Raw genomic sequence first — 22564 nt, forward strand, 5'->3', positions numbered from 1 at the left:
CCTGCCTGTCTTCTTCATACAGTTTGTTTACTACCCTTCTGCCTGGAGTAACGTATTTTTCCTCTCCTTATTTTCCCTTTGCCCTGATTTCTTCAGTACTTTATTATATTGCAGGGCTTGGGTTTTTTTGTTTGTTTTTGCCCGTTGCCTTCAGCCCGATGTGGATCAAGACAAATGTGTGTAAACCTTTTGTTGTCCTTGGCTAGACTCTAAGCTTTATGGACCCCTGTCTGTCAACTACAGTCACATTAGGTGCAGCACCCTGCTGAGCACACAGTAGGTGCCTAATACTTGCCTGACTAGCAGTTGGATTAACATCACTTAACCCACTCCCAGCTGGTGCTCAATTACTGGCCCATTCACACACAAGCCTGGATTATTGAAATCCTACCCCCCATCCCTTCCACTGACATTGTGACCCACCAGCTCTCAAGAGAACCCAAGTAATTTGAGGATTGAGATCCCAGAGTCGTTGCTTCCTGAGATTCTTGGACATGTTCACACCACCAGAATGCAGAAGGCACAAGGCCCCCAACGTCTCAACTGGGGCAGGGAGAGAGAAGTTCCCAGCAGCTCCTAAGGCCAGTCTCACAGAATCAGCCATGGCTCAGAGAAGACTCTGGGCATCCCCTCCTAAAGCCCAGCCCAGGAGTCACAGTGCTGGCGTCGTCGAGGCCACCTGCCCCCCGGCACCAGGAGGCAGCCTGAGGAGAACGGTCCGCAAGGAGCCGGGCCGTGGGAAGCCGGCCGTCTCCCTGAGCAGCCGCCAGGTGCCGCCCTCGATGGCATAGAGCAGCGTAAACACGCGGTTGACCGTATAGACGGTGTCGCCGCGTACCACGGCCGTGAAAAGCGCGCCCTTGCTGTTGACGAACTGGCCGGGAAGCGCCGTCCACTGGCCCGTGGCCAGGTTGAGGCAGTCGATGGCGCAGTGCAGGAAGTCATCCTTAGGTCCGTTGCGTACCACGTAGAGACTATCGTGGTGGGCCACCATGCAGTGGCCATAGCTCTGTGGGTGCCGCAGCTCGGCCACTGGCAGCCACGCGTCTGCCCGCACCGTGTACTCCACCACGGTCGTGGTGTCGGCTGGCCTCCACAGACACACGAAGAGGCGGCCGCGGGCTTGGGCGCAGGGCACGCCAGCAGCTGGCTGCGGCAGGTTGGCCACAAAGCTCCAGCAGCCCGCGGCCGGGTCGTAGCGCTCCACGAAGCTCATGGTCATCCTCTGGTACTCGCCCCCGATGGCATAGAGGTGGCCGTCAAAGCCGGCCAGCGCCATGTCGTAGCGCGGCTGGCGGGGGCTGGGGAACTCGCGCCACGTGCCACCGTCGGGGTCGTAGCAGAAGCCCAGTTCCACCACCTCCTTGTTGGGGCCCCGCACTCCCCCCACGATGTAGAGCTTGTTGCCCAGCGTACCCACGCCCGCCAGCAGCGTGCTAGCCTCCAGGGGCAGCGCGGCCAGCGTACGCCACGCGTCCTCCTCTTCGTCCAGGTAGCACACGGTGCGCGACGCGTCCTCCAAGAAGCCGCGCGCCGGCGCGTGCGTGCTGACGGCCACGTAGCTGCTGGGTCGCAGCGCCGCCACGTAGGCCCGAGCCTCGGGCAGCGCCAGCTCGGCCGCTAGCTCGTGGGCGCCGTCGCGGATGAAGAGCGCGGCGCTGTGGAAGACGTCGTGCAGGCCGAAGGCGGCGGCGGCGTCGCATAGCAGCGCGCAGTTGTCCGACGTGAGGCTGTGTTCCAGAAAGCGCGCCAGCGCCGGCGTCTGCAGGAAGGCGGCGCACTCCACGGCTTGCAGCAGCTCGTCCGGGGCCGCCAGCGCCGGACGTTCGCCATGCAGCACCCGCAGCGTGGTGCGGAAGCCGTCCGGGCTTACAGCGCCCAGCCGCACCTCGGCCGCGCGCGCCTCCCTCATGCCCGAGCGGAAGAGGCCGCGGAAGAAGCCGCAGTGCTCCACCAGCAGGGCCCGGTCGGCCTGGAAGAGCTGGCTGCCCACCCACACCTGCACCACGGCCCCAGGGCCCTGCGGCATGGCGGGCCCGAGGCGCGGAGGCCGCCTCCGGGGACCTGGATGCAGCGGTCACCGACTCCGGGGCTCCCCCGTACCGGCAAAAACGTACCCGGGGTATATAAATATCTTCCTGGCTAAAGATAGTACGGCTCATGTGATGTGGTGGCCAGCGGGCTGGATGGCCAAGGGCCCGGAGGGCATCTGGAGACCTGTCGGGTCACTCACGTACGTAAGAAAAATAGTAATAATGGTGACCGTATACCGGGCACCTACTGCATTCAGGGCACTGTGCGGGCAGTTTACAAAATATCCCATTTAACCTGCACTAAAGCAGCTGTAAGCCCTCGTGCAGGCACCCTAACTCTGACCCTCTATTTCTTCGAAATGGGGCCAATAATAACATCTATTTCACGGTATTTTGACAATATCTGTACAGTGTTTGGAATGAGGCTCAGAGAATTTACGACTTGTTCAAGGTCATTCAGCTGGGAAAGAGCAAGGACGGGATGAATACCTAGCTCACGCCTTCGGTTGGTGGGGCAGGGGTACTTGGGTGCCGGAGGGAGAGGCAGAGGGGGAGCACGTAGAGTGGGCCGGGCTGGGGTCCAGAGTAGGTTTTCTTTTGACTTGGGCCTCTGCCCCTGACTCTGGGCTAGACCAATCTCTTTTTGAGAGCCTCGATTTCCTTCTCTGTAAAAATGGGTGGGTAACAGGTGAACGTTCAGTAAGTCCCTGAATGTGGAAGTATTCCCTGACTCGGGATGGGTGTGGGAAGCTGGTGTCTCTTCCTCTCTTGCTACTCCCCACTCGTCCATTGCTGTATAGCTCAGATCTTGGGAAAAGGAAAGTGGGGCTGCTGAGGGGACTATATATCTGTGGATGGGAAGGAGACAGGCTTCTTGAAATAATATTTAACACTTAAATTGCACTGTCAGGCATTTTGTGAGCACTTGAACGTCTATAATCCTCGCAACAATCAGGTGAGAAAATAACTATTATTTTCCCTCGTTTGATAGATATTATCCATTTATTGCTTACAGCATGCATGAGTCAGATATTATTAAATTCACAGATGAGGAGACTGAGTCACCAAGAGGTTCACTCACATGCCCGAGATGACATGGCCAGAGAGCAGCAAAGCTAGGACTGGAGTGCAGCCAGTCTGACCCCAGAGCCTGCGTCTCTAACCGTTGTGCTCTGCTTCCTCCCTGTGCTACAAATGCTGGGCAGTCACTTTGTGCTAGGAGGTCACAGTTGGAAGGAATTTCAGTCTCCTATGGTTCAATCCCTTCACTTACAGTAGAGGATCAGACAGGGAATTGCCCAGGGTCTGGAAGTAGACAGCCCCAGGCCTCCTGCTGCCCACCTTGCCCAGAACTTTCCTGGGTGACCACCTAAGACTCCGGGTTCCAAAATGTCAGCCGGAAGGGAGCTTGGTGATTATCTTCTCCTGCTACCTTGTTCTACAGGTGGGTTAACTGAGGCCCAGCCCTGTGTAGGATGTATCTGCCTTTCAGGAGATGTTCCGCAGCAGGTCTTCTTCAGGAGGGATGGGGTGGCTCAGTGGCTGACAGTGATAAAGCTGTACTTGGGAAGGGAGCAGGGAACTTCCCTCCCCCCAAGACACATGCATGCACAGATCCTCAAGTATGAATCTGCAGACCCAACACGAGTGTGCCTTTCTTGCCGGGGACTCCCACCCAGTTCACCCCATTAAAGCAGGGCTGGGATGTGGGGACCACTTGTGTGAGCCTGGGAAGCCAGAAGCCTGGAGGCGGCAGCCAGAAATATGTAAGTCTCTGCCCCAGAGACCAGACAGGAAGAGGAGGAAGAGATAGAGGGGGTGGGCAGGAGTCCCCACGGATACTATCCCAGGCCCTCTGCCAGCTTTTCTCCTTCCCTGAGGCTAGACGTTGGCTGAAAGCATGACAGCCCCTCCTTGGAGGAAAGTGGGCTCTGCAGTGCCCAGGCCTGACTCTGTCCTTGCTAGTGGCCTCAAGGATAGGGGGAGCGTCTGACCCTTCTCATTTCACAGATGAGGAAAGGGAGGCCTAGAGATGGAATGGGCTTTGCCTTGGTTATGAATGAAGATGTGGGATGGATTGAACCCTGTCCACTTGACCCCAGGCCCCAGCCCAGCTGCCTCTCCTCACCGGTGTTAACCTTTTCTTCAGGAAGGGAAGCAGCTGCCTCCTGCCAGGCTCAAATGAAGGGGTGGGTGGGGAAGGGGCTGACCCCCAGGGGGCCACAGTTCCCTCCCCAGATGGCCTGTTTCTGGCACCTAGTAACTGGTAGACAAACAGAACCACTGCCTGCACCTCTCCTGAGAGCAGGAGTGGGAAGGAGCACGAACCCACTATTGGCTGAAGTTCGCTCCCAGTCCCAGTTTTTCACAAGTCCATCCCTGATTTCAGTGGGTTGGAGGGCTAGTGCACACAGCCGGCTCCCACCCTCAGCAGCCAGGAAGTGGGGAGGGGGTCATCCAAGGTGGGGGGTCACGGCTCTGAGGCTGAGTCCAGGATCAGCCCTTTGGCCCTGTGCCCAAGGCCCCAGTGGGGTGGTTTCTGCAGCTGGTGAGAGTTTCCTCCACCCGGACAACAAATGTCCCTCTGGGACTTGGAGAGGACAAGGAAACTGTCATGGCTGTGGGCAGCCCACGGAGTTCCCAGGCTCTGCCCGACCCCACACCAACCTCCCTCTCTACTTAGCAAGGTTGAGGGTGGAGGCAAGGAAAGGGGCTCTGTGTCAGACCCTGAGCCTTTCTAGAGCACACGCCCCGCCTTGTACATCTCTCTATCTGCAGTGATTGGCACACTGAGGGATCTGGTGGACTCCTGGGCCCTAACCTAAGTAGGAATGCCCAGTCTGATGGAGGAGACACAACCCCTGACCCAGGAGAGCCTGCAATCTGATGGAGGACTGGGCCCACCTCCACCACCCTGCATAATTCCCTTTCTGACCCTCCACTATAAATGAAGGTGTTGAACCATATGAGACTGAAGTTCCCTCCAACTGTGACCTCCTGGCCCTCCTGCCTGATGGGTGACCCCTGGCCTTTGCCACCCATGGTGGTATTTCTGCACACAGGGTAGTGATGAGCTTGCCTGGACCTGAAGAAGAGCACTGGACTGGGAGTCAGGATTCCTGCTGGGCTTTGATGCTGGTACTACCACTGGCTTGCAAAGCTACCCAACCTGTCCAGGCCTCAGTTCTTTTTTTTTTTTTTTTGGCCATGCCATGCAGCATGCGGGATCGTAGTTCCCCAACCAGGGATCAAACCTGTGCCCCCTGCATTGAGAGTGCGGAGTCTTAACCACTGGACCACCAGGGAAGTCCCCAGGCCTCAGTTCTTCATCTGTAAAGTGGAGCTTGGATCTGACTTCTAAGGTTCTGTTCAGTTTTGACATCTGAATTTATAATTGAAAAATCACAGAAGTGGTTGTCATATTGTGCCTCCAGGGAATGCAGTGACATGACAAAGGGGTCCCAAAAGGTTAGCTTTATGTGGAATGGCTTCTGGGGGTGGGAGTAGGGGTGGGTGGCAAGGGCAGGATCTAGTCCTACCTGTCTAGACCTGTATGTGCCCCCCCACTCACTCCAGAGCCACCGACTGAGCACCTGTTGCAAGCCCACTGCTGGGTGAGGGGCCACATCCTCTGCATTTCGAGGGCCCCAGGGCCCCTTATAAGAGCCTCAAATGTGGGGAGGTGGTGATAAGGAGGGTTGGGGTACTGGCCCTAGCAGAATAACCTCTCTCTTGACCCAAAGTGCCCAAATTCCTGGTCACTGAACAGTTGTGGCTTCCTGGCAGTTGGGTGAGAAGTGTGAGCTATTCGTGTCCAGGGGAGTGCAGGGAACTATCATTTGCTGTTTGGGGCTATGGGCCAACCTCTAGGTGGAATATTTTCATGTTATCTCATCTAATACTTAATATCATCCCTATTTTAAAGACAAGGTGTCTCTGTAACTCTTCCACTATGAAATGGGTGTGATAACTACCTCTTAGGATGATAATAAGGAAGAGATGGATAAAAAACAGAGAAGTGCATTAAGCATTGTGAATAATTCAAGGAGATTATTATCATATTGGCTTAGTGTAATAGATATTTAATTATATTGCAGCTCTGGGGATTCTGAATGAATTTGGGGTCTTTGAAAAATAGACCACGAAGGGCACCTGAGAGTCAATGATGATTTCTCATTGGTAGGAATTCCAAACACGTGTATTTCAAATCCTTTAAATCAGAGTCCTTTCAGCTCAACATTATTCATAGATTTTTAAAAAATCCCCAAGACAGGTCAATAATTTGGTGATGGTATTTGTGTATAAAAACAATGACTATTCCTTTCAATAAATTGTACCCCCCAGGGAATGACATAGGTGGAAATGTTGAAATTTTTATATTTTAATCTTTTAGGTCTGATTCAGCACTTCAAATTTCCTATATCAAATTTCCATAATTATTTGACTGTATTTGTTTGTTTGTTTTGTTTGTTTTGGACTCGCCACGCGGCATGTGGGACCCTAGTTCCCAGAACAGGGATTGAACCCGTGCCCCTTCAGTGGAAGCACAGGATCTCAACCACTGGACCACCAGGGAAGTCCTTTGACTGTGTTTTTGGATAGATTTTGGAACTGTTGTTGGTGGTTGAGAATACAGTGATGTGTGAGAAAAAATGTGCAGGGAGTAATAAGATGAGGAACTGAGGCCCAGATGGACAAAGTAGCTTATTCCACAGTCTGGCAGTAAGTGACTGATTCCAAGAGCCTTTCTGGTCCACAATGGGCACTTCTGGGTGTTGGACAAGCAGCCCACAGATGAGGAGGCTGAGGATGGGGAATGGGAGTGGTTGCAGCTGTGAGATGGGCACTGTTTTCCTCCCAAGCCTCATAGGAGGGGCATACTTTGGGCACTTAGTGGTCACAGCTGAGGGCCTGAGTAACCAGCTGGCAAGGAATTCAGATAATCTCTTAAATAGAAGGGAGTTAAGATCATCTTGTCCCATCTTGCAAATCACTGTGGTGTCTCCTTACAACACCTCCTTGAAGTGTCACCCCCTTGATTGCCTTCAGTGTCAGGGGGCCTCACTTCTTCCAAAGACAGTAGTCCCTCCTAACTATGGGCAGCTCAGGTAGTTGGAGTTCACACTCACACCGAGCTAGAACCTGCTTCCTTGCAGCTCCCATCTACTGGTTGGTCTGAGTCTTAAAGGAACGTAACTCCTCCAAAATCACGTAAGTAGGGAAGTAGCAGAGCCCAGGTTTACTCCCAGTTGGGCCTCTGGGGGTCCACAGCTTGCCCTCTCTCCAGCAGTCCTCCAGTGAGACTGAGTCTCCCCATAGCCCCACCCAGAACCAGTCTGTCCTCCCAGGACTAGGGCCAGCCCAGGGATGTGGCTAGAACTTGGCTCCCACTTTTTCTCCATCTACAACTCAAAGGAAAACCCTTGGCCATTAGGTCTGTGAGCGATTCTGGCCTGTGGTTGTAATCTAAACAAATTCCTCCCAACACCTTAGAGTCTTAATAGCACAGCTGGTTTACCATGATCTCCCAGACACACTATTAGGCTGAGTCAGTATTCATGTCCTGTCCTGGAAAATAATTTTCTCTCTTGGTTGAGGAGAAGTTATTACCATCAGGCTCTGACTCCAGACCCTCCGCCTGCTGACCTGGGTTTTCCTGGTTTCTTTTGCGCGTGGGTGGGTAGATCAGCTATGGGAGGATAGGGGTTTGGGGTTGGAGGGGGAAGGGCTGCAGTGAGAAGTCTCTGAGACTCCCATATCTTTCTCCACTCAAGCCTGGCGTGTATTCCAAAAGAGAGGTCCCACAGGGTTCTAGAAAGTACTCAGACATGGAACCCAGGGTTGATTTTGTCACTCTCCATTAGGCGTGAATTGGATTTATTTTCCCCTTCCTTTAGTATTATAGATGGGGACACCAAAGCCCAAAGAAGTGAGATGACTGGCCTAAGGTCACCCAGTGAAAGAGCTGGCACTAGATCCTAAATGTCCAGATTCCTCATGTCAGCCCTTTGCCCTGTTTCCAGCATGACCAGATTTACCCCGGGTTTCAAGGGGAATGATAGGTGACCCCTGCCAGGCTCATCCACCAATCCCAGAATCATAGGCAAGAGGGAGTGCCAGGTTTTAGAATAAAATGCCCCATTTACACACTAGGCCACAAACACATGCGACTCATTAGCTCCCATCAGGGAGAAAACAGTAATCCAGAATGGGTTTGGTTTCTTGAAGCTGGACCCAGATTGGCCATGAAATCTTACTAAGGTCGTCTCCTCCCAGCGCCCCTCCCCGCCCCCAGAAGCTAGGATTCTTTACGGGTTCTGCAGTGATGCCTGAGAGTCCCCACACCGAAGGGCAGGGTAATGTGGTCGGGGAAGTTGTGTGCCAAGGCTGAGCTGGCTTGTGATCCAGAGAAAGGACCAGGCTCGGAGTTGGACCCGGCAGGCTTCCCGGAGGAGGAGGCGGGGCCAAAAAGGGAGGGGTGGATCTTCTTGCTGATGGGAGGTGACTGGAGATTCAGACAAGGCTGGAAATCATCCTTCCCCTCAGTCCCCCTATCCCTGGCCTCCCTCTCTCCGGTACTTGTCCTTTCCCGCCGGGTCTTGGGGGCGCTCCGAAGGGTGACGGCGCCGCCCGGCCCTCGAGGTCCAGCAAGGGCCTGGGGGGCGCGGCCGGCCGGAGATCCTTTCTGCTCGCAGGGGTCTCCGCAGCCCTTTCAAGGAGTTTGGCGGCGCTCGGGCGGCCCCGCCCGCCGGGCTCCCCCGGCCCCTCCTCCCCGCACGGTCGGGCCTGGCCGCGGGAAAACTGCCTGCTAGGCGCGGGGCCCGGGAGGCCGACGCCGCCGGGGCCGCGAGTGCCAGAGAGGCCGCCACTCGCTCCCGAGGGCCCCGACGGGCGGGCACGCTGCTCGGGGCCCTTAGGCCAGGACCCGTGTCCCTCTCCGCAGCGTCGCCATGTCCTCGGTGTTCGGGAAACCCCGCGCGGGCAGCGGGCAGCAGAGCGCTCCCCTCGAGGTCAACTTGGCCATCCTGGGGCGCCGCGGAGTGGGCAAGTCCGGTGAGTGGGGTGCGGGCGGAAGGGAAGGGGTCAGGTGGGGACGCGAGAGACGGCGAGCGGTGGAGGGAACCGGGCGCTGTGGGCTTGCGGGCAGGCTCTTGCACTGGCTTTCGGGGCTTCCTGCGCCCAGGTGGGTTGGATGAGACACCGTGACGGTATCCGTCTTTGCCTCAGCTTCTCTGTTGCTTGGCTCTCCCTCAGCTTGTTTTCAGCTCCTCCATCTCTCAGCTGTCTTCTCTTCCTTGCCTGTCTTTCCCTCTGTGTCTCCCTACTGGGTCTGTGTCCTCCTTGTCTGTGACCCCAGCTCTCTCCCCTCTGTCTCTGTATCTCCCAGTCCTCTGCTGGTCTCCCCCTTGCCGTTTACCGCCCTCCATCTCCTCTTCCGGGCCAGCAGTCAGCCCTGGTGACTGGTACCAAAGGGACCTGTTAGGCACTGATCCCCAGCCCAGGGCACCTATGGAACTTAGTCGCAGCTTTGCTGCTCCTTGATTTAGGCCGGGGGAGAAGGGGCCCCAGGCCCCTGAAGGGAGGTGGTAAAAGTCGCTGGCTTTTGGGATTTCCCAGGGGGAGGCTGCTACCCACTCCCCATCCCAATTCTCTGGGATTCTGGAACGAAGTGTGAATTCTTATCAAATGTATTTGTTTCAAGTCAGACCCCTCTCGACTTCATGGAAACACATTGGACTATGGTCTCAGGTGCCTCGGACATGTCCTTGATGAACAAAGCGCTTGGATTTACACTCAGGCCATTTCTATCAACACTGAGCTCTGCCTTCACCACTTTTGGCAGCTGGAGCCCAGCTGGAGCCCAGGGTGTGGGGAGGGTGTCACCATAGGCAAAGATCCAGAAAAAGGGTTCACCGCTCTCCCTGCCATTCCCAGTCCCAGGCAGCTGAAGGGGGGAAGGCAGAGGGGGCTCCTCCACTGGCTGTTTTCCAGTTGCAGCCATTAGTGAATGGCCATCATGGACTCAGCTGTGAGTTTCCTTCTCCAGGGTATTCTTTGAGACTCACTGGGAGCCTACTCTCCACTTTTGAAGCCAGCCCCCTGGCTCAGAGATGGGACTCTGAATCATGCTTTCCTAGAGAAAAGATTTGCCTTCTTCCCTTTGAAAATGAAATTGTTATCTGCGGCTCTGTCACTGGTACAGTTTAGCCAGTGACTACATGAATGAAAGAATTTAAATTTTAAAATATGTATTCCCTGGGTATTAGTTTGCAAACTGACACTGTTAGGAATCCTGGGAAAGAATTTTAAGGATTTTCTTTAAAATACTGCATTACTTTTTAAGAGTTCAGTATAGTAGTGGGCTGGCCCTCAGCTTTATGTGGTTAAATTCTGAACAGAAATCAATCTTGTTAATGCATTCCACCTGGGGAGAACTTCCCCAGGTTTTATGTTCTGTGAGACTCCCATGATGAGTGTGGAGGCCTTAGAGCCAAGACTCGAGGACTGAGGACTAGAGTGTGTTTACTTGGGATTCGGGGGTTCATATCCCTCCCAGAGATCACCCACTGATCAACTCAGCTCTTACTCTCTCTTTGGCTTGTAGCCAAAGCTGGGATAAATGCCTCCACACTTCAGAGTCTTTGTGTCTTGTCAAGGTTGGGGGAGGTCTCTCTTCAGTTTGAGTCTCAGCAAGCTGACCCTAAGGTAACTGGTTGCCTGGGTCCAGACCCCTTAGTTAGGGTCTTCACAAACGCCCCTTAGGCTTGCCTCTCATTTCTTTTCTCGCCGCCATCCCCCTCCAAAAAAAATCCCAGAATGCAACCTGGAAGGACATGGTTCCCCATATTTCTGGTTTCCTCTGAGCCTCTCAAACCAGTTCCCCAGCTCTCCAGAGAGCAGAGGGGTCACAGAGGCTAGATAAGTCCTCCCTAAAATGAGAGGGGCAGGCTCCAGGGCCCAGCAGCCAGACACGATGGGGAGACTGAACCAACTTCTTCTTCTTGCAGCCCTGACGGTGAAGTTTCTGACCAGGAGGTTTATCAGCGAATATGACCCCAACTTGGGTAAGGACCCACTCCTCCCTGTCCCTCTTGCTGTGCCCACTTGGATCTCCCCTGCAAACACACATATGCCGTTGTGGGCCCAGGCCTGACCAGGACCACACATCTGGGGGCCAAGGGGAGGAGCCACCAGGATGACTCAGCCCATGCGACAAAATGTTTTAAGTTCCAAAAGTGTACCCTTCCACAGCTCACCCCAGACAGCTTGGGGGTTAGCCCAATTAAGAGAACTGAGAGAAGTTGATTTGCCCTAAAATATGAGGTATGATGAAACTTAAAAAAAAAAAAAAATGAAGCATTGCAGAATATCCACATCCATTAAGTGTTTTTCTTCCAGATGGTTATTCAGTGTACTTTTCCAGAAAAGCTGGACAAGACATTTGGGAAATTCCCTAGTAATACTGGCTTCTAAACCAGTTTTTTAACCACACAAGAAAACTAGTCTTGTTTGGTAGGTGTATCATGATGGTGTATTGGAAAAAGGGATGCCCTGGTGTCAGAGCTGAGTTTGAATCCTGGCTCTGTCACTTATTGGCTGTGCACCTTTGAAGCAGTCACCTAAGCTCTCTGAGCTTCTGTTTCCTCATCTGTGAAATGGGCATAAAAATACCTATCTCAGAGAATTACTGTGAGGATTAAAGAAATAACACATGTAAAAGATGTAGCGTACTGCTTGACCCACAGAGACATTGAGTGCGTATTCACTTCTCCTTCCTTCTTTCTCCTCAAATGGCTTCCCATCTGTGGTGGCTGAGATTCACCCAAGTTAATTAGATCACTGTTTCTGAAAATTAATTTTAGCAGCAGGACCTTTTCCTCAAATAACCTCTTACATGGAAGCCCAATATCTAAATACGTAAAAGCAGAATTTTATTAATATAAATGTAACTTAAAGCTCACATTTATAGCATTTCTTTATGAAAAACTTTCCACTGAGAAAAATGGGGTGTCTGGACGCTCTTTGCTCTTTGGAAATGGGGGTTGCAGTCTTAGATTATCTCCCCCCTTCATAAGAATTGAATAAGGCGTTTGTGGAACCCCTGAAGGCCCTCTGAGGAAACCCAGGGCTCCAGGAGGACCCTGGGGTCCCACAAATGAAACCTCCACAGTGCAGCACCACCAGCAGCAGGCCTCTGATGGAATGCGCCCTTCACGCCTGAAGGAAAGAGCTTCTCAGCCCACTGGTGCCCCTCAGCCCCTCAGCCCCTCAGTCCAGGCTGGGATGTTGAATCCCAGTGTCAGAGCAGGAAGGGATGTCAAGGCTACTTGGTCCATGGTTTTTAGAATTTATTCCTTACGTAGCAGAATCCCTTCTTCCACGGAGATCTTACACAGAACCCCAGAGGTCAAGCAGAGGAAGCAGAGGGGGTCCCCTGGCTAAGTCAGGAATGCAGGGCAGACAACTCGTGGGCAGTCCTTAAGGGGTTTGTTCCTCAAAGTTTGGTGTGACCGCCTGTGCTTTGACACAGCCCCTCGGCTACAGTGGAGGAAGAAGGCCCAAGGAGCTTTGTGGGCCAAGGTCACCAGCAGGTCTGAGGGGAGCCCATTGATTAGCAGAGGTCAGTGCCCAGGGGAGTGAGACACAGGAGCATAAAGTCAGATGGGCAGGGTGGGGGAGTGGATGGGAAGGGAAGGCACACAGCAGGGATGTCTGGGAAGGGAAAGCGGAGATTCTCAAGGACAGTGCCTCAAAAGACAGATTCTGCCTACCTCAAATATTGCACGGAGCATACTTATACTAAAAAGTATTAGCTGTTTATCTGAAATTCAAATTTAACTGGTTATCTTGTACTTTATTTGGCAACCTATCTCCAGTCTCTCTTCTTCCTGTCCCGCATCCATACCCTTCAGGCAGGACCCCACCAGAGGAGCCTATTACAGTGGTGGTTTGAGCTTCCTGGTTGAGCAATTTTGTAGTTCTGAACTGGTAGGGGAATGCGTGGTCAGACGGTCTGGGGCGGGGGTGTGGCAGCCCCACAGTGGTTAGTCACCTCAGCCTTTGGTCTCCTACCACACCCTGAGAGCTTCTGAGCTGGAGAGATGGCCAGACGCTCTCCTGTTGGCCATTCTGGGAGGCCAGTGCTGCTCCTTGGGGGTCCTGTCCACTGTCTAAACATTCCCGCCACTATCCCATGGCTGGTTCCAGCAACGGGGTTGCGGGGCGGGGGGGACTCTCGGACCAGAGCCTTTCCTTCTGTGGAGAAAGGTCTGAGCATCCAAGGAAGAGTTAGCCATGTGGAGATGTAAAACCACCCTTTCCCCTTTTCAAACACCTTCCAAGAGCTTGAGCTCAAAGGGGCCTCTTGAGGATGGACACCTGCGTTGTTCATTCCTATTTCCAGCTTGGAGTGCAGTGCTAAGCACAACACAGATGCTCTTAAACATGGGATTTGAATTTTGGTTTTAGGATTACCCTTTAAAGAAGAGCTCCTGTTATTATCCCCATTTTACAGGTAAAGAAACTGAGGCAGAGAGGGCTTAGTGGTTTGCCTAAGATCATGGAGAACCTCAGGTACAAAGGAAGATGAGACAGCACTCCAGTTGCCCTCCACTAAGGGTGGCCTTATGCTATCGAGGACCTGAAGTCAGAAGTCTGTGTGGCACTGTGCTCTCTGAGCCTTGGTTTCCCCATCTGGAAGATAGGACTAATAGACTGTGCTCTGTGTGTGAGCTGTGCCTTGTTATAGGTTGTGACTGTTAGAGTTGGTAGGAGCCAAGAGAGTCAGTGCCTGGGAAAGGGCTTCGCCTGCGCTGAGCGCTCCAGGAAGCGAGCAGGGGTATCCAGGAGAGCGCCCTCCTCTCACAGAGGGATTGGGGGCATCTCACCTGGTTTGCCCAGGGCAGAATGACAAGCTTCCCACCGCTCTTCTCCTCATCCTGCTCCAGCAAGGATACAGGCACCATTTCTGAAGCATCATCCCATACATACTCTGACGAGAGCTCCTTTGGTGACGTTTTAAAAATTATTACTGTAAATGAGAGAAAAATACTTTGGGAAAGGGGTCTTCTCTCAGCATTGATGTCCTAAGAATGTTATTTAGAACTAGGAGTTAGGAAACCCGTATTTACTAAAGGACTCTAGAATGACCTGAGGGCAGGCACTTTGTGATGGGGAGGCAGGACATTACTGTGACTTGGAAAGGAGCCCCCACTGCACCCCCAGCCCCTGGAGTCACCTCACTTGCAAAGGGGGAGGGAGCTGGATAAGATGATTTCATGACCTCTGAGCCTTCTCCACTGTGCCCATGCATGTTCCACGGCCTCAGCTGGACGGGGAGCTTCTGCTCTTTCCCTGTACTCTGCACAGATAGAGCTGGAGAATTGGCTTGTCCACTGAGCAGAGGGAGTGAGGGGGTCCCACTGTAGAGCCCCAAGTTCAAGTTCCTTCTGATGGGGTGCTGTGTGGCTGTGGGAGAGTTCGCTCCTTTTCTGGGCCTCACCTTCCTGTCATCTCTCTATGGAAGAGCTAACAGCAACCTCAAAAAGCTGTTGCATTGGGCTTCCCTGGTGGCGCAGTGGTTGAGAATCTGCCTGCTAATGCAGGGGACACGGGTTCGAGCCCTGGTCTGGGAAGATCCCACATGCCACGGAGCAACTGGGCCCGTGAGCCACAACTACTGAGCCTGCGTGTCTGGAGCCTGTGCTCCGCACCAAGAGAGGCCACGATAGTGAGAGGCCCGTGCACGGCGATGAAGAGTGGCCCCCGTTTGCCACAACTAGAGGAAGCCCTCGCACAGAAACGAAGACGCAACACAGCCAAATAAATAAATAATAATTAAAGGTGCTAATAATTAAAAAAAAAAAAAAAAGCTGTTGCATTTAAGGGACTGTAAGAGACCAAGGTTGGGCTAATATATTTCCTTGGGCTGGGCACAGCATGGTGCCTGTGCAAAGGCACGCATCAGACAACTCTGGCAGGAAAATAAAGAAAAATCTGAAGGAGACGTAGGTATCCAGGGGCAGCTCTTCTTGCACCAAATATAGTTAAACATTTGGGGCATATTTTCCATTAGATTTTTTTTTTTGGTCTTTGAACAGGAACGGCTATTTATCCAAGTCCCCACAGCAGGCTGGGGATGGGAGCTGTCTATGATTCCTGCTGGCTGCTAGTGGACCTGGCGTGTGTCCAGGCCTGGCTTGGCTGCCAATGGCCCTCAGAGAGAAGTGTTTGTGAATTCCGCCACAGCTGGGGGGTACTCTTCTCACGGTGGCTGCTACCAACAGGCAGAGAGGGCTCCAGTTCTGCCCAGAGGGTTCTTCTTTGGGGTCACTTGGGGCACAGGGGCACCCCCCCCCCAGGGAAAGGTGAGGGCCAAGTGCACTCACACGTGTGGGCCAGTGGCACAGGGGAAAGTTGGGGGTAGGGAGAATGATTGTGACAGCGAGGTCCTCCTTGCAGGCCTGGCCACTTGATACTTTCTCAGGTTTGAGGTCATGAGAACTTAGAAAAAAAAATTTGTAAAAACTTATGAAATCCAAATAAGGTCAGTGGTGTAGTTCATAGTATGGTACCAATGTCAATTTCCTGGTTTTGACTATTGTACTATGGTTATTATGTAAGGTGCTAACATTGGGGGGAGAGGGGGGGAAGAGTACACAGGAACTCTCTGTACTATTTTGCAACTTCTACATGAGTCTAAAATTATTTCAAAATAAAAAGTAAAAAAAAAAAAAAATCACCTAAGAATGTGAACCTGCCCTGGAAACTTTGGAGCACTGTGTCCCCACTGTCCTTTCCCAGGCATTTGTGGAGGGCCAGGCCCCATGCCTAGGGGCCCATCCAGTCCTCATGCAGCCCTGTGAATGGTGCAGGGACAAGCATTTAGCAGAGCGCCTGGCACGGAGTAAAAACCTGAAAACTGTTAGCCAGTGTTATCACATCATCCCTATTTTAAAATGAGGAAACAGAGTCTCAGAATGCTGAAATGACTTGGCCAAGGCACACAGCTAAAAAGTAGCTGAAGTTGGGTTTGATTCCCATCTCCAACCTAAAACTTTCAACCATCCTAGATTCCTCTGCTATTATTTTGACCAGGATTATTTGTAAAACCTTCTTGGGACTTCTTTTTCTTTATTGAAATATAGTTGATACACAACGTTGTGCCAGTCTCTGCTCTACAGCAAAGTGACTCAGTTATACACAGAGACATTTTTAAAAATATTCTTTTCCGTTATGGTTTATTACAGGATATTGAATATAGTTCCCTGTGCTACACAGTAGGACCTTATTGTTTATCCATCCTGTATATAATAGTTCACCTCTGCTAATCCTAAACTCCCAATCCTTCCCTCCCCCACCCCCTGCCCCTCCTTCTCGGGTCTTCTCAACAGGGTCTGACCCACCTCCCCCCTGCCTTAGTCATGTTGTGTGTTTCTCCTTTCTTGTCCCTTCCCCACCGGGGGCCAGAGGGTTGTCCTGATTGTCCTTGGGGTCTTCCTGTGGGCCAGGTACTGTGGTTGGAGGAGAAGGGGGTGGAGAAGCTTGGGGTTCAGGTGGGAGGGGCTGGCAGTGCAGCTCCTGAGGCCTCTGCTGCTCAGTGGGCCCGTGAGCCACACGCTCCATCCTGCAGGTGTGGTGGGTGGACCCAGAACACAATCCCGTACCCTGTGGCATGTTTTATGAGTGCCCCCTGGTGCTCTGAGCCATGACAGTTGGAGCAGCATCTCCTTGGTGGGAGGGTCTGCCCGTGTCCTCCATGTGGGTGAGAGCCAAGGTCTTTCCAGTGGTCCTGGCTCAGCCAGCCCCAGAGCAAGTCCCCCAGGGGTGCACAGGGGTCCAGCAAAGGGAAGCTGGGCCTCAGACCCAGCCTACCATCGAGTGGCCTGCCCTGCCTCTGACTGGGCTGACCGTCTGTGTTGCAGAGGATACCTACAGCTCCGAGGAGACCGTGGACCACCAGCCTGTCCACCTGAGGGTCATGGACACTGCAGACCCGGTAACATTACCCCCATGACCCATGAAGAGCTGAGAGTCAGTGCAGCCTCTTGGGAGGTCCTGCTTCCAGAGTGTGGGCCTCAGATGGGAATCTGTAAACCTTTTAAGCTCCAATTTGCTATGCGTCCCTGATTGAGGTGCTGACCTCTCTGGGCCTGAATCTATTGATTTGCCAAATGAGAAGGGATAGGAAGGGGCCGGGGGAGACCTGATGATTGTTGGTGTCAGCTCTGAGATTCTGTGCTCTGGGGCTTGATGCCTGTGTACACATGGAGACAGGTGCACACACGTGTTTACACAGCGGCTTCCCTGGGCCAACCCCGCCCCGCCACCCAGTACATACATCTCCCTGTGTCCTCACCACCCCCTGCCAAGGCTGGATGCCGGTTCTTCTCAGAAGCTAAAGGGGCACCATGAACCTGACCCAAAACCAGCAGTGCCCAGGCACAGCCAGGTCTCTGTAGGGGCCATGCCAAAGTCTTGGCTCTGTGCCCCAGAGGCCAAGGTCTCCAAGTCTGTGGCTGGGTGGTGGGAGTGAGGCTCAGAAACAATGTCTCCTTTCACAACAAGCCAAATCCACACTCAAGTGCCCCTTTGAAAAGGGCCCTGCTGGGGAACAATATACAGAGATGCAGGGAGCGGGGAAGTGGGATGAGGCAGCTCAGGTGAAGGCCTTTACCCTGGCCTCCTCTGCCCCTGACAGAGGCTGCCCTCCTTTGCCCCAGGACACCCCCAGGAACTGTGAGCGCTACCTGAACTGGGCCCACGCCTTCCTGGTGGTGTACAGCGTCGACAGCCGCCAGAGCTTCGAGGGCAGCAGCAGCTACCTGGAGCTGCTCGCTCTGCATGCGAAGGAGACGCAGCGCAGCTACCCTGCTCTGCTGCTGGGCAACAAGCTGGACATGGCCCAGTACAGGTGAGTGCGGCGCTTTGTCCCACATCCTAGAGCCCGCTTTCTCCTTTCTCGTAAAAGCGGTGTCATCTTCAGGGATTATCTGGCTGCTAAGAAGAGTAATCCCCTTGGATGTAGATAGAAGGGGGTGTGTTGTAAGGGTACAGTGGGCAGGGCTTCCAGGCAGCCAAGGGCAGGAAGGGAAGAGCATCTGGGCTGCACAGGGGCTGGACCCTGAAAGTCAGAAGAGAGGCCACTCCTCCCATCCTCCTGGGGCTCTGAAGTCTCTCTCAGCCTCACCCTTTCTTTCCTGAGACTATATGACCTTCTGTTTCCACTCCCCACAGCTGGCTGGTCATCCAGTGCCCAATTCCAATTCTGGGGAGCGAGGCTCTGATTGGCCACCTGGGTCAGGTGTCTGCTCTGGTCCAACCAGCTCTCGCCTCACCCAAGCGTGGTCCCCAGGCTCATTCCCACAGTTGGCTGTGCTGAGGGCAGGTTCTCTTAGAAAGAGTTGGAGTTGAATCAGAGACCACAGACTGGGCCAGAGGGCAGATGACCACTGAGTGCTGCAGCCGTATTTTGCTTGGCTGGCACAGTGTTTTAAAAGACCCGGAATTGGAATGCTTTGAGGCGGGGCATGCCCCCTCCAGCTGAATACAGGCCTCACACTCCCCATGGCTTACCTCCACCCACCCCACACATTCAAGTTGCCCGCCTGGCCCCTGAGGAGTTTGAGACTGTGATGCCTCCACCTGATGAGTGGCCCCACCGGCCCTCTCCAGCACATCTGTCCTGTGTGGCCAGCCCACCTGCGAGGTAGGGCACCTCCCACCAGCCTTCCTCCCGTCCCTTCCTTCTCAGGGCTGGTCACTCCTGCTTCCCCAGGCCCCAAAGGCCCACTGACTGATGTTAGGAAGGAGGGGACACTTAATATAGATCAGGGCTGATGGGCAGTGGGGAAAGGGGGTGTGGTCTCATGAAGGGGGCTCATGGTAGGGGCCTTCAAAGGTGGGCAGACCCTCAGACCCAGACAAATTCCATCTCAGGGAATGAGGAAAGTTGTGTGATCTTAAAGCCAAAAGGTAGTCTTTGAGGAATCACAGATCCCGCAGAGCCTAGAATAGGGATCAGAAGACTGGATTGTGAATAAACCAGTTTTAAATATGAGGAAAAAAACTAGGCCACTGTTTTGGTCCCAATATTTGCCAATGGGATTGTCTGAAAGTGGTTTGGGGGCAAAGAGCAAAGCAGCATCGTTTCCCTAAGAAGGAGTCATGAGATTTATCCCCACTTCCTTCTTTGGTCAAGTCCTGAGGTTGGTAGTTCAGGATTTGATGGGCACAGACAATGTAATTTTTAGCTGAGCGTTGGTCAGTGTCTCCCATGATTGTCTTGCAGCTAAAGGGTAAAATATGGGTTAGAGCTGTGATAACCACTGATAACATTTTCGCTAGGCTATGCCAAAATAAGAAAAATGGTAATAATGTTATATGCCCGGCTCATCCATTCACGCACACACATGCACGTATGGGGTTCTTGTTTCTGAAAGCTCATTATTCAAGACCCACAATGACAAAGTTTCAGATTCAAGTTCATCACGAAGGCACATAATACCAAGTATTCTTTCAAAAGGAGTTCCTCAGGAATCTGTGAGCTGACAGTCAGGACACCAACCCTGGGTGGGGAATGGATTAGGCGCTCTGTCCCTGACCCTTTTTGTCCCAGTCTTTCCCTCTGTCTGTTGAGCTAGCCCATTTCCAGCCTTTGCTCCTGCCAAATTAACCTTGGCTCAGAAACCGTTTCCCACCATACCCACCCTGGTGTCCCCTCGCAGCTCCCAGGCTGTGCCACTGTCCTCAGGAATGGCAGGTGAGGCAGCTCAGCAGTGAGATTTAGCCATTGAAACCTTGGCCTCCAGCCCTCAGGGACCCCTCCCCCCACCCGCCCCCTGCCTCTTCTGGACATCTGACCTGTCCAAGGGCCAGTACTTTTCTCTCACCCTGATTCCCATGGCTTTCAGGACCTTCCTAGTTACAAATACTCGACCCCATCATCATGGGAGGTGGTACAGGATGAAGCTGGGAATAGGGCTGCTCCCTCTCTCGTGCTGTCACCCTTGCTCCCTCCTGCCTCTCTCCTGGGCAAGCAGACAAAACTCCCTGCCACGAGCCCTGAGACCTCTGCTGACCACAGGCGTCCTGAGTCAGGACCTCGGCCCACCAGGCCTCTGTGGACACTGTGGTCTCACATCCTTCCAGCCAGACCACCGCCTTTCCCCAGAGCTGATCCCACATGCCAGGGCTGAGGGTGGCTCATTTCCTGACCAAGGGAGTCAAGGAGATGTGGGACTGGGAATGCCCATCTTCCTCTGGCCACAGGCAGGGACTTTGGGCCAGCTTCTCCCTTCCCCTCAGCCTCGTTCTGAAATTCTGGCTTCGGTGGCATCAGCCGCCATTTATTAAGCAGGGACTGTGCTAGGCACTTGACACAAATCGTCTTTCTTAATCTTAACAACCCTGAGAGGCAGCTCTCATTATCCCATTTTACTGATGAGAAAACTGAGCCTCAGAGAGATGAAGATGGTCACCGAGCTAGTAAGTGAGGATCCAGGTGTAGGCCTGGGCCTGCCTGACTTGGATGCATGCTCCTGACCCCGCCTCACCCTGCTTCCCCGCCAGGCAGGTCACTCAGGCAGAGGGCATGGCCTTGGCGGGCAGGTTCGGGTGCCTGTTTTTCGAGGTCTCTGCCTGCCTGGACTTCGAGCACGTGCAGCACGTCTTCCATGAGGCAGTACGAGAGGCACGGCGGGAGCTGGAGAAGAACTCCCTGGCCAGGCCCCTCTTCATCTCCGAGGAGAGGGCCCTGCATCACCAGGCCCCACTCACGGCCCGGCATGGGCTGGCCAGCTGCACCTTCAACACACTTTCTACTGCTTGCCTGAAGGAGATGCCTACCGTGGCCCAGGCCAAGCTGGTCACTGTAAAGTCATCCCGGGCTCAGAGCAAGCGCAAGGCGCCCACCCTGACACTGTTGAAGGGCTTCAAGATCTTCTGAGGGCCCCTGCTCAGGATTCCAGGCTCAGCGCTGGGCAGTCTGCAGGGCAGGAGCTGGCTTCTCACCACCGGCTTTCCTTCTGATGGAACAGCAGCCCTCACCCTCCGGTGGACAGCTGACCCCTCCTCCAGCACCAGGCAGTGTCCCTGACACCCAGTTCACTGTAGGAGCAATAGGGACAGGCAGAAATTCTGCTCCTGTTCCCTCCAGACCTTGGTTTCCATGGTAACCACCGCATCCCTCACCCTGAAGGAAACAGCCACTGTGACAACGCAGAGACCTGGGGTCAGCCTGAAGCGGAAGAAAATCGCAGCGTCCGTCATGGCGCCATCACCCCTTCCTGCTGCATCTACAGCCAGGCCTGATGTAGCCCCTGGTGGACAGCTCTGGGTGGACAGCTTCAGGAGGCACTGCATAAGTGTGGGCCTGAGAGCATCCTGCCCTGAGGTCCCAGCACCTCCTGGTGGACGGGAAGGGCAGGGCAGCTGCAGGTTTTGCCTTCTGACCTCACAGAACCCCCAGGCAACAAACCTCACAGTTTATCCAAGTAAAATCTAGTTGCAGTAATCCTACAGGACAGCCTGTGAGAAGCAAAGGTGTCCCAGGAAGGCCTATTTCCAGTCCTTTGCCTCCCAATGAGGGTAGAGGCAGAGGGCCGTGGGTAGGCCAGGGTAGGGAGCCTCCTGTGTGTGTTTCCACCAGGAGGCAGGGCCCCCGTATTTTCCAACCTTAAATCAAGGACTCTGTCCGCAGGCCCTCAGGACCAGCCTTCTCACGTTTACTGATCAAAACTGCAGAACAAAGTCATTCTCTCCGGTGACAATCACCCAGGACTCCAGGGAGCCCACAGCTGGCTGTATCAGACATCCAGTAGGGAGAAACACAATTTTCTGTTTGTAGCCTGGTGCGGCAGGACCTAGTACCCTTGGCAATGGGTCTGCGTGTTCAAAGTCCACTTTTGTAAGATACCACCTAAAGCATTTTTGGTTCATAAAGCAAATTTTTGCATCAATTATTTGGGGTTGCCACCACAGCTTATACTGCAACACGGTGGCTCAGACGTGGGATCGCGACACTCCTTTGGGATTCCACGGTTAGCAAGAGAAGGGTCTCAGAGGCAGGGAGTTTCTTAGTTTTCTAGCTCTGTTTACCACAGGGCCCCTGGCCCAAAGGAAGTCTCTCACGGACCCTCAGCAGATCAGCAGGTAGAGGAGCGGCCTGTGGTGGGGGAAGGGAGGGGGAGGGGATTCTGAGTCCAGAATCCTGCCCCTTCCTCACTCAGCCCTTCCAGGAGCTTGGATTGAAAACAATAGCTCTTGCCCAGACTTCAGCCACCTTCTGCAGACGGAGAAGCCGAGGTCAGAGGGAGGCTGTGAACTCCTCAAGGCCACGTGAGGAGTCCTGGCCAGGCTTCCTCACCCACAGGCTCGCTCTGGATTTTGCACTTTTGCTTCAAGCCGCTTGTGTGTGGACCACTGCCATTTGAACAAACTGTGCAACTCCAACTGCCCACATCCAGAAGCTTTTTAATAAAAAGGTTTTGTTCGTTTTTTCCTAACAGGGTTTTAGTTTGATTGCATTCACT

At 53.6% G+C, this 22564-nt stretch overlaps 2 protein-coding genes across 2 annotated transcripts; one reads left to right on the forward strand and one right to left on the reverse strand.

The window, feature by feature from the left end:
- Nucleotides 1-358: 358 nt before the first annotated feature.
- Nucleotides 359-2029, reverse strand: KBTBD13 (kelch repeat and BTB domain containing 13). The gene has a single exon (XM_057544381.1). The coding sequence runs from the start codon at nt 2027-2029 to the stop codon at nt 653-655; it is 1377 nt and encodes a 458-aa protein (XP_057400364.1). The 3' UTR covers nt 359-652.
- A 6428-nt stretch (nt 2030-8457) lies between these two features.
- On the forward strand, nt 8458-22299 carry RASL12 (RAS like family 12). The gene is made up of 5 exons (XM_007166005.3): nt 8458-9086; nt 11042-11098; nt 16958-17031; nt 17756-17946; nt 20604-22299. The coding sequence occupies exons 1-5, from the start codon at nt 8984-8986 to the stop codon at nt 20977-20979; spliced, it is 801 nt and encodes a 266-aa protein (XP_007166067.1). The 5' UTR covers nt 8458-8983; the 3' UTR covers nt 20980-22299.
- The last annotated feature ends 265 nt before the right edge of the window (nt 22300-22564 follow it).

Source organism: Balaenoptera acutorostrata, chromosome 3 (genome assembly GCF_949987535.1).
Source record: "Balaenoptera acutorostrata chromosome 3, mBalAcu1.1, whole genome shotgun sequence".
NCBI lineage: Eukaryota > Metazoa > Chordata > Mammalia > Artiodactyla > Balaenopteridae > Balaenoptera > Balaenoptera acutorostrata.